The 16,267-nt window shown below is 41.6% G+C and overlaps 1 protein-coding gene and 1 long non-coding RNA gene across 5 annotated transcripts in view; one reads left to right on the top strand and one right to left on the bottom strand.

The window, feature by feature from the left end:
- Positions 1 to 270: 270 nt before the first annotated feature.
- Positions 271 to 14,322, top strand: LOC128790476 (uncharacterized). Its single transcript, XR_008431767.1, has 2 exons — positions 271 to 347; positions 13,631 to 14,322. It is a non-coding gene; the product is annotated as an uncharacterized LOC128790476 (long non-coding RNA).
- The window catches only part of TLK1 (tousled like kinase 1), a 68,200-nt gene continuing 66,243 nt past the window's right edge, over positions 14,311 to 16,267 (bottom strand). For all 4 annotated transcript variants that reach the window (XM_053947245.1, XM_053947244.1, XM_053947248.1 and 1 more), the window contains exon 21: positions 14,311 to 16,057. In XM_053947245.1, coding sequence (XP_053803220.1) covers positions 15,881 to 16,057 — 177 coding nt within the window. In that variant the 3' untranslated portion in view covers positions 14,311 to 15,880. The remainder of the gene's footprint in view (positions 16,058 to 16,267) is intronic.

Here is a 16,267-nt window from a genome sequence, read left to right as displayed (position 1 = left end):
TGAGCATGTGCTGGAGAAGTGCCTTTTGCAGTTTGATGCTATGCTGCTGCTCCAGGAAACAGCTGCTCGGGAGTGGGGGGGCGTCAGAAGGTGGGGTCTGAGCCTCTGAAAGCCATCTTTTTAATCCTGTCCACATCAAACCTCCTCGCAATTGGAGCTCCCTTCGTTCCCGGGAAATAGCTGCGCAGGGCCACGAGATGGCGTGCACTAGTTTCTTTTGGCTGAATTTACAGCAACGAGGGTGGTTGGTTCCTGCCCCCCCCCACCAGCAGCAACTGCAATCAAATGGATTCCAGCTGGATGCAGAATGATGGCGCTTGGGAACTGTAAAACCAACTGATCAGAAGGTAGGAATGGGCTGAGCTTAAGCTATTTCTAAATTTCAGAGTTTTGTTGGCAGTTTGCTGACTTAAGTCAAGCTAACCATGGGACCGGGTGAAAGTTTTGAAGAAAGCAAATCCTTACAGGCAGGGACTTGTTTGAGATACTGTAACACTGAAGGAGAGGCCTGGATAATAGTTCCAACCTCTCTGTGATCTAAGTGCTGATTATGGAATTAAGTTGAAGGGGGCAAGATAAAGATCAGGGATGTTTGATTGTGGCACTGTGTCTTTGATTATACACAGGCTTTGTCTGTACTAGTCAAACAAATGTTCACAATCACTCTGTAGCATGGAGGCCTAGCTGGCACCAAGCTCAGATTTTTTGGTTCTTCACTTGGACTTATACACCTAGAATCTGTTTCATTTCAGATGTGAATCCTGTAATGTTAGGCAAGAATTAGACTGCAGAAGTGTTTCTTCATTTTTAAGTGTCTGTGGTTCATTACTCATTCTTGTAATCCCACTCTGTACATTCTTCATGGTAGTACCAAGGTTTTGTATATATTTGTGTAGTCCAGCACAGTGGCTTGCACTGTGCTGCGCCTCCTGGTAAAAACCTGCGTAGGTCAGAAAATTAAAATCTTCAAACTGATTTCCCTGTAATATCCGTGGAGAAACTGGGTTTTTTTAAGCTGCAGTCAGAACCAACACCTGCAATAGCACAGTTTTAAAGTTGAACACCTAAAGAGCAAGAATTAATCTCAAAATAAACCAAATCCAAATCCACGGCCTCAATCAAACAGAAAACTTCATTTAGCTCATGTGAATCTCCAGCGCTTCTGCCCCGCAGCCCTGGCGAAAGAGTTAAAGGATAGTAATCTGCCATTTTATGGAACATCTGAGAGATTTGCAGATGGTGGCTAGAAGCTACTGAGCTGAGCCAGGAACAAACACCTCCTTTTCCTGAAACCTCAATGCATGTTTATCATTAGGCCAGTGTGCAGTTAGCAATTCAGAATTTTACTTGGGTAGATGACTGGTATTTCTTAGGAACAGCGTGTGCACGATTTCAGTTTAGTAACAAAGTTCAGGATTTGTGCATGTGAAACTGCATCAAGAATTAAGAGTTCAAAGGCTAGAACATGGCATGTGAGGACCTGCTTTGGGTGGAAGGGGTGAGGTGGTGTACCTGATTTTGTTACTTTACTCACAGCAGGAGAGTGCAGTCTCTGTCCACTGGCCACATGCTTGCCCCTCCCCTGCCCTTCTTGCACCTGGAAAGGAAGAATTCTGTCCTAGGAGGAGGCGGCAAACATTGCACTGACAAGGTGACTGTGACCCTATCAAATAATCATATTCTTAGCCTTGGAACTTTAGTCCTACAGGATCAAAAGCTATGTTTCATCCTTAGTTGTGCAATGTAAAGTTTTTACTCTTTCTGAACTGTTTCCTTTGTTAGGTTCACAGTTAATCCATCTTAAAAGCCGCACTCCAGCATTGCTCAGCTCGCCCACAAGAGAGAGCTTCAACAACCACAGAGGTCAGGCTCACCTTGGGCAACCAGGAAAGCCTATTCTGCCAACAAAAGAACATTTTAATAACAGTCCTCTTGTCTGAGAGCTGTTTGCTCTGCCAGCAAATGGTTGCATATTCACATACTTTGTTCATGGCCCTTGCAGATTAGGTGAGCTATGAAATCCCAACAGAAGCTGAAAACACAGGAAACATGAGTGAACTCAAGCTGCAAAACCCATAGTCAGCATAGGCTTGCTAGTTATGTAAGAAAAGCCTGCAGTGGATGATTATAGTATTAGCAAAAGCAACGTAGAGCTGTGAGCTTTGTGTTTGATAAGGGGCGCTGGTGGTAATGGGACTCGCTGAAGGGACCTTGTGATGTGCAGAAAGGACATTATAGCACTGCCCAGGTCCTGCTTCCTGAACACATCTTTTCCCAGCCCTCAGAGCTCATCTGCAAACATCCTCTGCTGGCAGCTTTCAAGAACAAACAGTTCATTTCAGTGATCTTGCTCCTAAATGAATAAGGGATACAAATAGCCAATCTTCAGCAAACTCCACTACATTCTCAGTTGCCATGATAGAAATAGCTTCCAGTTCTTGGTACTGTACAGAGAGATCAGACAGACACTTCAATAGCTAAGACTTCTCAGTGACCATTTTGCTGCCATCTCACTCTTTTCAGCTGATTTCCCCTGAAATTCTGTTTAGTGAGTTTTTCAAAATGATCTTTAAAATCAAACTGAAGATTTTAAACCTCCCATCCAGGCATTTCAAAGTACCTACCCATTGCATGGGCTTGGAGCTTTGCACATACCATAAGCAGTGCTTACACACATGAAAGAAAGAATCAGGGAACTGAAGCTGGCTCAGAGGAATAGTGCAACTTCATTAAGAAACATCAGAACTTGTAAACAAAAGTTGCAATTTTTGCAAACAGCAGCTCAGTATTAACTGAGTCATCAGTTAAGTATTATCAACCATGATGCTAAAAGGTAGAACTGTAAGAAAATATATGAATAGCTATTTCACAATACTGCTTATGCCCTCAGGTAAATAAATATATGTTCACATGAAACAGGGAACAGAAAAAGTGTGGTCTCAGGCAGTGAGACCACTGCTTTAATAAGGCTCAGAAGTCTGACAATAGGAGATGTTTTTGTAAATATAAACAGTTCTTGGGTAAATCCTTCAAGAGAAGAACTACAACTTCTAAAAAAAAGAAAACAACTGGAAGTATTTGTATTGCCAAATAACGTGCCTAGAAATTACTGAATTTGTGGAACAGTTACCTTTGTTTCAAAGCTGCATTTTTATTTGAAACAGGTTTCTTACCTATCTTACCAGTAATACCTCTTCAGAGAGAAGACAAAAAAGCCCCACAGCCCAAAACCACACTTGTCAGGGCACTAACTGTTTAATAATGAAATGCAATTTACTGTTCCTAACCCAGTTCCTGACTGTTTTCATTCCTGACTACTAACAAAATTAATGTACTTATGGACTGCATTGTGCTTCAGAATATTTTTAGCCTAAAAGTATGTATCAAAAAGGAATAGAAAGACTTGAAGGAATTCAGGGTAAAATATTAAGGACTGTGGGGAACTGAATCAAATATTTTTCAAACACTCCTTGGAAGCTGCCATATGTCACTCATGTGCAAGCATACTCAGGCATCCTTACCTGCAGATATGCACTGCTGGAGTTCAATATAGGCTGCTCCCCAGTACCTCAATTTGCAGAAGGACTTGTGTCAGCCTTTACTACTGTCTCCACAATGCCTACTTGTGAGTCTACAAACCTGCCTCTGACAACTCAACACCCTCCTTCCGTAAGTACATTCCTAGCTCCTGCTCTAAAGACTTGCTGCTTTGGTGGTTGCTGTTATAACCAGCACTACGGAAGTAATACTTCAAGATAAGGCCTGAAGGCCTCTCAGATTCTTGTCCACTTTATCATCTTACTCCCCTTTTTCTCTCTTCACCTTACTCTACCTGTCATTCGTAGATTGGACCTTGTAGTATGATTCAGACAAGCTACAATGGGTTGCCAAAAACACAGGGAAATTTCTTGTGGTGTATAGGAAGAGAGATGCTGAAAAAGAGCTGTTAAAGGAGAGAAGCCAGATGGCTGTCTTCTCACTAATCACTGCATTTGGCAATCTGCTTGGCTACTTCATGGAGCAGAGGGGTCCTACTGTCACCTCTTGTGGGGGATTCCTCATTTACCATCCTCGTACAAGGAGTGCCCATGCATCTTCAACTGCTTCTCCTTGGAACTCTCAAGAAAAAAGCTGCCACCCACATCCAGTGCCTGGCATGCTCTGCACACTCTGGTCACCACCCACCCAGCCCCAGCCTGGGCTCACCTCAGAGCCCTGCAGCTTCGGTGGAAGATGTGGGCGAGCCTGAGAGAGGATCAGGAGTCAGTCGGTGGGAAAGAGGCGCTGCGCCACGCCTGGCACCTGAGACACCACACGCTGTCACTGTGAAGGTGCAGCCGCAGTTTTCCAGAGGCAGGTCAACCTCTGAAAGCAGCTTGCTCCGCCCACACCGTTAGCCTGCTGGAGGAGAGGCACCACACTCTCTTTAAGGAGAACTCTTCAAAAGTATTAAATGAAAATTATTGTTATTGGGGTTGAACTTCAACAACCTTTACAGCTGATTGTGATGCTGAGCAAAACTCATGAGCACACTGCAGCTCCAAGTGCAAGGTCTTTGCTTCTAGCCCCATATGCTGTGCAAGCAGAATATTGGCTGTTTAAACAGAAAATGCACTTCACTAGAGAAGGCTGCTTGATGAGTCCTGTACATATGTCCTTATAAAGACTAGAAATGTGCTTTCTGAAAGAAATACAGGATTTAAATTGATTAGGCAAATAATAAATAATGCCCCAGCCTCCTGTCTGCAGCAGTCTGAGTGTTGGGCATATGGCACCTTTCCAGACCACATGGCGGCCAATGAGGCAGAGCTGATGGTTATTATTTCACCCACCTTTAGCAGGTAATAAAACATCTGTTTAATCCTGACAGTGGGAATCCCCAGCAGTTAAGTTAAGATGGTTCAGAAGGAATATAATTGAAAATTATGTTTGAGGCAGCAGAAAGCAGTGATAAAGACTTCTGAATTTTTTTAAGTCTTCGGTCTCTGACACTTTGCGAGTCATGGGATTTTTCATGGCTGTAGACAGTCAGGAGCTCTGTTTCACAGCTCAGTCAAAAAGAAATCCTGCTTTTTAAAAAGGGCATCTTTTCAGCAGGAGGCAGTGGACAAGTGGCTGTGGCTCTGGACTGTTCACAAGTGGAGCAGCTATACTTGCTGCTGCTCTCAGTTCTGGTTACCAGTGGTGTTTTCTCAATGCTGTTCAACCACAAAGCAGCATTAAGAGCTTGAACACTTGGACTGTTACTGTGAAAAAGTAGACATGCCATTCTGTGAAATAAGTAAGCAGATGAAGGTTTTTTTGGGGTGCAGAACAACTTCTAAAATGATGTGTTTCCCTGGAAAGTTAAACCCAGTATTACTATCAGTAAGTAGCCAGAGGGCTGACTGAATAGCCTAGCTAGGCAATGATGAGCAGGAAGTACAGCTGCAAATCTCACCTTATGGAACAGCAAACAGGGCACTAAGTAGTCAAAAGAGACAGTCTCCAAAAGAGAGAGGGGTATTTAAGAGGGTGACATAGTCAGAGTGGTCCAGTGAAACTGAGCAAAGGGAAATTGAGACCAAATGTTCATAACAATTCCTATGTCTCCGATCAATCTGCATAGCAGTCTTAGCAGGGAAGTGTTCAAATCCCCTTCCAGAAAAAGACAAAACAAAGTCTTGGGTTCAGCAGCCCAAAGGATAAGTCTGTGCTGAATTACTGGACTATGATGAAAAACATTTGTTGTTTTTGTGGGATTCATCTCACTCTGTCCTCTTCCTATCCAGCAGAGCTTACTCACAGACACTGTAATGCTCCTCTTTGAACTCGTTTGGCTCAGTGGGTGAACAGGCATTTGGTTAGTGGTGGCCACTGTGGAGGAAGGAGGGTGTGAAGAATCTTTACAGGCAGTCACTGAGAACAGATTCCAGCTGGCTGCAAGTACTCCCACTAGGATGTGATGCACAGCAAAGTCTCATGCTCCTGAGCACCCTGTCAGCAGATAACCACAAGCACGCTGGCATGCATGGCAGCACTGAAATGTACAGGCATAGTCATTGTTGTGCTACCCCTCAGGAAACAGCTGATTTTCTGCAGTTTGAAACAACAGATGTGGCTTAAACCCTCAAAAAAAAAAAAAAAAAAAAAAAAAAAAAAAAAAAAAAAAAATTAGTATCCATTTGAGGCATAATTAAAAGGAGCCTGAATCCAAAGACAAAACTGAAAAGCAAAAATGGAACTTTGGTAACCTGACTTTGCCTATTGCACCCACTTCTTTACTGCCTTTGACTAGCTAAAAAAAAAAAAAAAGTTGAGCGCCTGCAGCTGCAGGTAGACGTCCTTCGCTCAGAAGTATAATCAGCTATTGGTACAGACCTGAAACAGAGGCTGCTCTTCTGGTTATGGGCTCAGAGCTACTTAAGTTGGGCAAGACCATGACCATCTTCCACCCAGACCTGCTGCAGTGTGCCCACCACAAAATGTTACCAAAAGTTCCTGTGCAAGCTTCACATTCCTGGATGAGTTGGAGCATATTCTTGAGAAGGAATTCAAACTTCAGTTAATAGTGGTGGATTATATACCTACAACTATTAAAACTCTTACTGTATTTTGTTTCCCTCACTGAAAAGGGTGAACTTTTCTTCCCCATTATGGTTTTTGTAAAATTGTGTGCATTTATTTCAAGGGTACACTGCACAAAGATTGCCTTGCTTGACTGTTGGCTACATGTTCACAGGTGTCTTTGCTGTCAGTTATCAATGCTATCAAGAAAGCAGCATCCCTTAAAAGGCTTCCAACTGAATTTTAGCTCCAGGCCACATACTTTCTCTCTGCAGGGTAGCTTTTACCATCTAAACTTACTGGAACAAAAACTAGGAAAAAATGAATGAGGAAATCAGTGATACCAATTATACACCAAACAAAGATAAGTCCCTCTGTCTCATTAGCGCTGTTTAATTATGCTTGGATTTAAATTCTAAAGATAGTTCATACAAATTCGCAAGGGCAAGTGTTTGCTTCCCCTGTTGTAATCCTCTTCACATCTAATACTCTTCTCTCCTATGAGATCAACAGTTTCAAGGACCTGTCTGTTTGAGTCATAAATAGAAAAGATGCTGACACTTCATCCCTTACAAGTGAAAAATGTTGGTTAAGCAATGGCTTATGTTTTATATTTGCACTGCTGTGAGAGCCCAGAGGTCTCAAGTGACTTCTCAGCTTCCTGTGCTGGGTCTGTGTGTACACGTGGAGAAAGTGCCTGCTACGGGTTTCTATATTCTTAACAAAGCAGAGGCAGTATATTTTCCATATGCTTGTTGTTATGACCTATCATGATGTTCATTACAAACTCTCATCAGGCTGAACAAAGACACAAGACCAGGTGTCAGGAGCATTTATGCTTTTATTGTACAATTGCCATAACTGTAGCAACCAGACCACTCTTTAGACTAAAAAGGTATTGGCTAACAAACCCTTAAATTCTTGCAATACGCTTCCACAAAGGTGTTGGCTACACAAGCCCTTCATTTTGTACACTTCAATAAGTTCTCAACTCCCACAGCAAACTCAACAAAGGTGCTGTCACACAAGCCACAACACAGCTCCAGAAGCTTCCCACTCCCACAATAAACTACAGTAATCTGTGACTTCTACCCAGGGGTTCAGCTGAGAAAGAGAGAAGACCCACTCCCCTACTCCCTGAAGAAAATGCCCCCAGAGACAGATCTCTGCTCACTGAGAAGGAGCCTATTCTTAGTCCACATGCAGAGTAACTGTCCAAAACGTCAATGAGGATGTCTTCCATTTGAGAAAGGTGGGGTTTAAACAAGCATTTTTGCACCAGCTATTCTAAAAGGAAGGAATGGGGCCGGGAGGAAAGATGTGAACACCTGTTTTCCTTTTAGGTCTGGTTAAAAATTCAGTTAAGAAGTTGCATCTAAAAAGACAAAGATTTGAAAACATCATCAGCATTTCTAAAAGCTGTCTACCATGGCCTCCATATTTGCTAATGCTTTAACAGTGGTTTTGTTTGACTCAGAAATACTATTAATTAATCAAACCACATATAAAAACTATTGAGTGAGAATTTTACTGCCCTCAAAACTAAAGTTTATTGCACTTATGAAAGCATTTTACACTTGTATCCTTGATTGGTATGTATCTGCCAAGAACAGATGTCATTGCTTAGTCACAGAGCGCAAAGGCATTTGATGCTCAGTGACACCTCAGATTTGTGTGTCCAAAGGATAATGAACATAGATGCAGTATTAGATTTGACCTTCAGATGCTTGGATTCATGTAGCATGTAGAGGAACTACACTTTAGTAATCCTGGGATATGGAATAATTAGAACACTAGGTTCTTCCTGCATTAGTTTAGTCAAGGAATGCTTAAAAATGATGGTGGGTTTTTGTAACTCCTACACCCTGGAGACAATCAGGCAGAAATGGCGCTGAAGGCTTATATGCTGGTAAGCACCTAAATCTCTGTGGTGGCTACTGTGATTGTTGTTTCGTGGAAATTTTGGTTGGACTCTCGTGCCTGGAGAAGGAAATCATCTGTGCATCCCTGGCAAGATGTACACACACTGAAAATTTGAGAATACTGACTGGTAGGACAGCCAGCCAAGCGTTCCCTTAGGAGAGGTGCTCCTCATGAGGGAGAGCCAGTGAGCCAGAGCCCAGCTGTGGGGGTAGGCCTGCCTCTGGGGAAGCCCTTCCTCCTCCCGGGCCTGGAGAGGAGCACAGCCTGACTGGGAAGGGGAGACCTGTCCTGCACCAAGGTAAGAAGCTGTCATTTCCACAAGTGTCCCCCCCTGCTCCCCACGGCCCCAGCGCTCACTCCCACTTCCCTGGGGCCGGCTGAGGGTAACCCAGCCAAAAGAGAGAGCTGCCTCTGCCCCACGGCTGCCAGCCGGCCTGACCCGGCCCCGCCTGGCTCCCTGGCGTGGAGCGAGGGAGGGAGGCTGCGGGGCGGGCTCGGGCTGAGCCTGCCTTTGCTTACGCTGACTCTAGAACCCCTGCCTCAGCCACTTAACTCCAGTCAAACCGAGCGGTGTTACACCCCGGCCAAAGCCTCACGCTGAGTGGGACTTTAGCCCAGTAGCCATGAAATAGCATTTTTCTGTCCAGACACACAAACAAATGCAGAACAATATTTTCAGTTATTAAGAAAGAAACTTCTAATGTACAACTAAACCCTAATGGAATCAATTTATGTGAAGCACTCAGATAATCTTTACCCTAAATATCTCTCTCAGGTCAAAAATACAACAAAATCTTTAATGGTAAAAGGATATTTAATTGCCCTAAAACAGAAAAACTATGCTCTTTGGATTAGTACCTACTACATTATAATTTCTTATATGAAAATGCCTTTGCAGATTATATATTGTATTAGCTATCACTGTTACTTTCACCAAATTAGAAATTAATTTAGATCTATCTCCTATCCTTAATTCACCTTTATCAGCACAATGTCCTATAAATAACATGTTAGAAATCTTAAGCAGTGACATCAAAAGGAAATGTGTGACTTGAACATTATAAAATAATACTTTAAAAGGCTTCTGAGTTCAGATTGTGCCATTTCAAATTACAAGAATGGCAGTAATAAGAATAAAGTCCAGAGAAGAGACAAGAGCTGAATTACAATATTGCCAGCAATCACAAATATATTTTATCATAAAATATATTTATATTTTATAGTTTTTTTATATTTTTAACTATTGACATCAATCAATGCATTTCATAGATTCATTATTTTAGTATTTGAGTACCTACAAGTCCAAAGTGTCCCAATAAGGGACTAGGGCTTAACACAAAAGTTGAGAAGACAAAATTTAGCATTTTTGGCGTTAAATTCTTTCACAGATCCTTTTTCTTGACACTACATCTAAGATGTAGAGATACTACTGTGAACTCCAAGCAGAAGTAAAGCTTCATTCCAGAAGCTTTGATTTTTATTTCAAGACTCTTGCTTCAAGTCAGATGGATTCTATAAAGGAGTAAGTTTTCCTTCACTTTGTTATACGCTATTTCTTCCTGTTTTACATAACCTATAGAGAAACATGTTTCTCTTAGTATTTGTTGAGCCAATGCTATCTAAATACAGCCAAATGCTACTGAATTCCAATATCCCATGCCAGCCTCTAGGAAAATTAGTGTCATTAGTATTTAAATCCTCTGCCTGCTGAAGACAGAGAAGCCTTGGTCCAATATCCCAGAGGGATAAGCAGTCACTGTTCAGTCACAGGCATCTGCTGCTCTCATATTGCCACGCCCATGCTCTGTGTCATGCCAGTGGGGTGCAGGCAAGTAAAGCAGATGTTCAGCAGTCTGAATAGAGCACTTTGCTTTGCCAGTGGGCACTGGGAAACCTGGTGCCTCCTTTCCTGGGCTGCTGACACTATGTCTCATGCACATCTCCAGTGGAAAGCTGAGTTTTGATGTACCTCCCTGATTTTAGACAGAGGCTGATTTATAAGCACCAAAGTGCTGCTAATAAAGCTGTGATGGTTCAGGCAGCACTCCTTTTCCCCTTGTGTCCTGGGTTTGCATTCTGTATATCTAAATAGGAAACACAACATAAAACTTTGCCACTAGCCATTATAGCAAGTCACCTTCTATCCCCCCAGTTCATAGTGGCTGAGTCTGAAAGTGCTCTGGTTATCTAAACAAGTACAGCTCAAGTGTTATTTCAGTCACACCACCCACCTGGAGCCCTGCCCAGCTGACTCCTGGTTGCTTTTCCCCGGTTTCAGATAGGAATGGTTTATACTGGCTTTTCCCCATGATCTCTGTGCTCATCTGTGTTGCTCCTTAGCACAAAACTAGCAAAATTCTTTGCAACATAAGTAATCTTTTGCGAAACCTGAAAGGAGGGAAAAAAAAAAAAGAAAAAAAGGAAATGAGGCCTTCACATTGCTGCCTCATGTTAACAGAGCACATAAATGCATTTCCCCAAATATAAAGAGCTATTGCAACATAATTCAGCTGAACTCTCAGTAGCCTCTGAGATAAGGAGAAAACAGCAATCTTTACAGTTTTCACCAGTAGGACCATGTCTTGTTGAATGAACTACCTACATATTAAGATTTTAATTTTAGCAATATATGAAAATATTACTATAAGTGGAAAAGGATGATGGTCATTAAAAACACAGGAATCCTGACAGATGATAAAGGATGACATAGGAGTAATTCTTCTATTTTATGTGTAAAGGTTTTGTCAATCGGGTGATAGGACAGTAACCTTTAGGATATAGTAATTTGTTAGATTGGAATGTGGGCTCAGTAATAAAACTATCCTGACAGCTCTAAGAAGACAATTGATGGGATCAACTCAGCACCTGATACATTCTTATGTAACCCTACAAGCAGCATGAGGATTTTGTGGTATCATATAAATGTATATGAATTGACATTTAACCAGTGGAACAGATCCCCAAATCCACTATGAGCAAGTGCAGTTTGCCAGCTAATGGGTTACTTACTTGTCTTTGCAATAGGAGGGCATGCAGGGAAGGTATTGCAGTGCTCAAATCAGTGATGAGAGCTCAGCCAGCAACCAATGAACCCCAGCTGCAAGCCTGAAACAAACAATTTGTGCAGTAGTCAGGGCGATTACGTCTGTCGTGAAGGAAGTGGTACATTATGCAAATACACAGAGCTGTGCAGCAGCTCCTCATGTGGCTTTTTATAGGGACAAATCGAGGGGAATGAAAGAAGCTGCACCATCTTGCTAGGTCAGCCCTGTGTATTCGACTGTTTGGCAAGTCCTGTTCCTCTGCCAGGCTCAGCCCAAAGGCAGAGGAGGTAGATGGCAGTATTCTGGGAGCATGGGGCATGATCTGCTTCTCTGAGTCCTTTAAATCTTTGCTAGTTCAAAGTTCTAGTGGAAACTGCTGCTCTACCAATGAAGGCAAGTGAAGATCTACTGGATCTGCTCACAAATGCACAAAGGAAAGCAGTTCTTGGTGCTCTTTCCCTCAAAGCTTTCAACAATGCTAACAGATAATCAGTTCTATTTTCCAGCTTTCATTCCAGGCCTGCTAAACCCATGAGTGTCAGAACAAGTTTAGACACAAAACACAAGTAACCATCTCTCCTGTCTTTTTAATTTTGACAACTCTTTTCTGGAAGCATTAGTGGGATATGAATAGGAAAGAACTCATGCTGTAAAATACATTTCTGTGTATTAAAATAGTGTTTCTCAAGGCCCTGCACACATCATCTCACTATTACACTGATTCTTGCAGGAATCTTTGCCATCCACCCAATTGTTAACCACTGCACATTTCAGGAGAAATTTTCATTTCCTTCCTCACATCATGTACCATGGCCGCATGACAACATAGTGGAGCACTGCTGGATACAGCACCAGCTGCTCTAGAGGCTGCAAGGCCAGTGTCTGAGGGCTGGAAGATACGTATTAAAGTATCATAGGACCTCTTTCTCTAGAAGCCTCAGTTCCAACTATTCCATTGCAGAGAAAGGTGTGCAGACCATATATAAATTTAAGTAAAAATTCATTTGATCAATAGGAGACACATATTGCCAGATCCTACCTAAGAGTACTAAAAAGTGAAATACTATATTTGCATATATTATATAAAAGCCATTAATTTGTAGATGTGTGTGGCATTTGTATCCCTTCAACTAGAACAATAAAAAAATAACCCCATGCTTGTACATACAGCCAATGCATTTAACATAATACATTGCCTTTGACAAAACCATATACCACTGATATTTTAAACTATCATAGTTCTCTATTAGTGAACAACATTTAGAAGAAGCTGGTTTGAACAGGTCTTCTGTCCTGAACTATAAATATTTCAGTATTCCAACATAAAAAATAACCTATTGATTCAGTAAGGCACTGTCAGGCCCTTCTAAGCACTAAAATGCTGGATAGTACTTTGGGCTATGGCTGCTCCCAGACCTTACTGATGACAATAACTCTGCTAAGGATTGTCCTTCCAGTTTTGGAGAAGGGGAAACACCATCAGTCCCTGCTGCCTGGCACCCCTCAGCTATGAAACCAGAGTCCTCACTCTGGCTGTAGCTGATACAGAGGAAAAAAAAAGTTTTTAAAAATGCAATAGAAATTGTGAGACTCAAGTATTTTAGACATCTATATCACGACACTCTCTAACCGCAATGGCTCCAAATTTTGAAGCTCCCCTGTCCTGATACACTGCCCAGGTCCCTACCCCACCAGGCCAGGCTCTCCAATCTCCCTTCCCAATGCAATATCCCACCTTCTGGAGAAGAGCACCAAGTCCTGAGGGCTTTTTGAAGAGCAATAAAAGACCAAAAGACGCTTCTTACCTTGCTGGCCACTCCCTTCCCTCGCCGAACCACACAACAGGGCTGCGGGGGCCGTGCTGCACCTGCCCAGCCGAGGCCCCACGGGCCGCAGCTCCTCTGCCCCGACAGGAGCAGCCCCAGCCCCAGCCCCAGCCCCAGCCCCAGCCCCAGCAGGACCTGCATCCCCTCCCCAGGCTGGATGTGCCGTGCCCTGCCTGGCCAGGCTGGTAGCCCCACCTCAGACCTGTGGTTTTCATAGGATCCGGAAGACATCAAGGCTGGAGCAGGAACACACAGGATGCTTTAAATTCCAAAATGTGCTTTCCTTTTCAGGGTTGCTGATTTTAAAATACGCAGTCACCTCCTTATGCTGCCATGTGGGTGGCAGCAGCGCGGAGCTCCCTGGACCACGCTGTTCCGGTGCCTGCACTGCCACCATGCATTTCCCGACTTCCCGCGAGTGCCAAAAGCACTTTTCAGAAAGTCAAAATAAAAGCCACGAAATAAAAACACTATTTCCACTATCCAACATATTTTCATGTGGTAAAGCCGTCAATTCAATTTCAGTTATCAACATGCAGAAGAAGAAGGAATGAAATCTAATGTGAACTTACGGCTATAGCACGTTCTCTTTGAACTCTGCAATTGGTCTTGTGCTGTAGAGAGTGGAAAGGATGGAGTCCCAGTATTCTGTTTGAGTCAGTTTTCTAGTAATTCTATGAGCTAATGTTATCCCACAGCTCAATATTTTAAAAAGAATCACTGAAATACTTATGACTTGTTACTGTGCAGTCTATTCAATCAAATGAAGTTTTGGTTATCTCATCATGACAGATGTTTTACGTTTCATGGAATCTTCCCCTTTCACCTCCAATGTTACTTAAATTAATTATTGTATTATTGGCCTTTTGTTTGTAATTAAGAAGAGTTTGCTTTAAATATTTTTGTGTTGCTCACTGATACAGTTATGTCATTTGCCCTGTGCTGAAATGTAAAAACACACAATGAAAACCTTGAAATTTCAACTGCCTGTTGTTTATTACTGTTTTGGCTACATTCTCTACAATTTCAGCAGCATTTTAAAGAGACAGTTAACATTTCTTTATATACAATGAAAACAAAATGGCTTGCAACATCAGAAACAAGAGCAACAGTTTAACTGTACAATACTAAATGAAAACCTGTGGTAATACAGCCTCCTCTTTCTGCAACATGGACAAAATGACATATAGGTATTCAGCATCAAGAATGGGATAGTAAAAAGAATAGTGAACAGGAGAGAGATACACTGTTCTGAAAAATAAGTTTCTACCATACAAGGCAGTTAGAAAATGTTTCACATTTTAAAATACCTGTACAAGCCACAAGAAACATTTCCTTGTTGATAGGAACTTCCAGAAATAGAGAATAACCATGAGCAACTTCTACATCTATTATCAATGCGCTCTGCAGGACGAGAACGCAATAAACGGACTGAAAGAACTGTACTGTATATGGCCAACACAGATCTGCTTTACATGCCTTGATTGATAACGGATTGCCTATGCTCAATCTCTCGTACAGTTGACTCGCACCTTAAGGAGGTCATTTGACTCTTGTAAAAGTAAAAGCAACGTCATTTAGCAGCAATTAAAAGCGCCTTGAGGGAGACTTAAAAAAAATACAATATCCAATTAGAAAAAGCCATACTTTAAACATTTGTACAGGAATAAGTAGCTGAAATTTAACTGAAAATGTGACATCTGTACAACAATTTACAGTAGAGCTAGAAGGGAATTTATCATTATTCCTGCATAGAACATTATACATGACCTGTTTGCATTTGGTTTCATACTGTTGCTTGCTTTTATTAGAAGCCTGGAAGGTTTCACAAGTTTCAATACCACAGCAACTATAGTATTTTAAAAAAACTGAATGGATTTCAAAATTAGCAATCTATTAGAGAAGTAAGTAAAAGGAATTCCACATCACCCTTCCAATCTAAATTCAGTGGAACACCACCACATTTTTGGAGGTAGCCAAATAAAATACTCCAATTTCATTTGAGAAATCTGATGCTGAACATTATCTTTCACTGTCTCACATTCCTTACTTTGGTTTTGAAAGATCAATGTCTTGGAAAGATGGCAGTTCATTTAGTTCATAACCAGGCACAAAATTTTTCCTGTGTTTTCAAATTTGCTCACTACCCTTTTTTATTTAAATAATGAAAAACTACCCTTCATGTTAGAACTTTCCAGTATCCACCAAATGTACTTTAAAGTATTAAAAAGATTATTTACAATGTTCCCCAGAAAAAACTAAAAACCTTTTCTTCAGTCTTAAACACAGTATACCTGTTAGTTTGTAACAGGAAGTGTCATCCTTCATCCTTCAATATTTAATGGTGTTTCTCAGAAGGGCACATTTATTCACAGTCCATGATCCACTCCAATCATACAAATGACACTGTGTAGGAGGACTTCAGTCTGAAAACACAGTTATCAAACTTGTCCTGTGTAAAAACACTCAAATGCTTTCAAGCTCAAGTCTGCATCTGAAAACTAAACAAAGGTATCATCCCATTCCTCAGCTGGAGAAATTTCAGTACGAAATAATGCTTGAAGTAGGTGGTGTAGGGGATGCTGCTAGGCCAGTCATATGCAAGTTTCCTGAAGAATTTGATCTCCTCATATGAGGGAGAAGATAAGGATCATTAGCCAGCTGGTGGACATCAAATCTATCCTCTTTTCGGTATGCTAAACAGCGTCTGATAAAGGCCTAGAAAAGAAATGTAGAAAGTTACAGTAACATTCCAAATACTTGTATTTGCTTTCAGGCAAATAGGCAAGTCCTCCTGAATAAACCAGCTTCTAAACAAATTCTTTTTCTTAAGTAATTCAATTCAAATGATCATGTAACATTTTACTGCTGAGCCCACTGAAGAAATGTAACATCATAGCAGAAAGAAAAAAATCAGCAAATTAATTG

This window comes from Vidua chalybeata, chromosome 7 (assembly GCF_026979565.1).
Source record: "Vidua chalybeata isolate OUT-0048 chromosome 7, bVidCha1 merged haplotype, whole genome shotgun sequence".
NCBI lineage: Eukaryota > Metazoa > Chordata > Aves > Passeriformes > Viduidae > Vidua > Vidua chalybeata.
The sequence above is the reverse complement of the archived record's forward strand: the minus strand, read 5'-3'. Positions and strand labels throughout refer to the sequence as shown.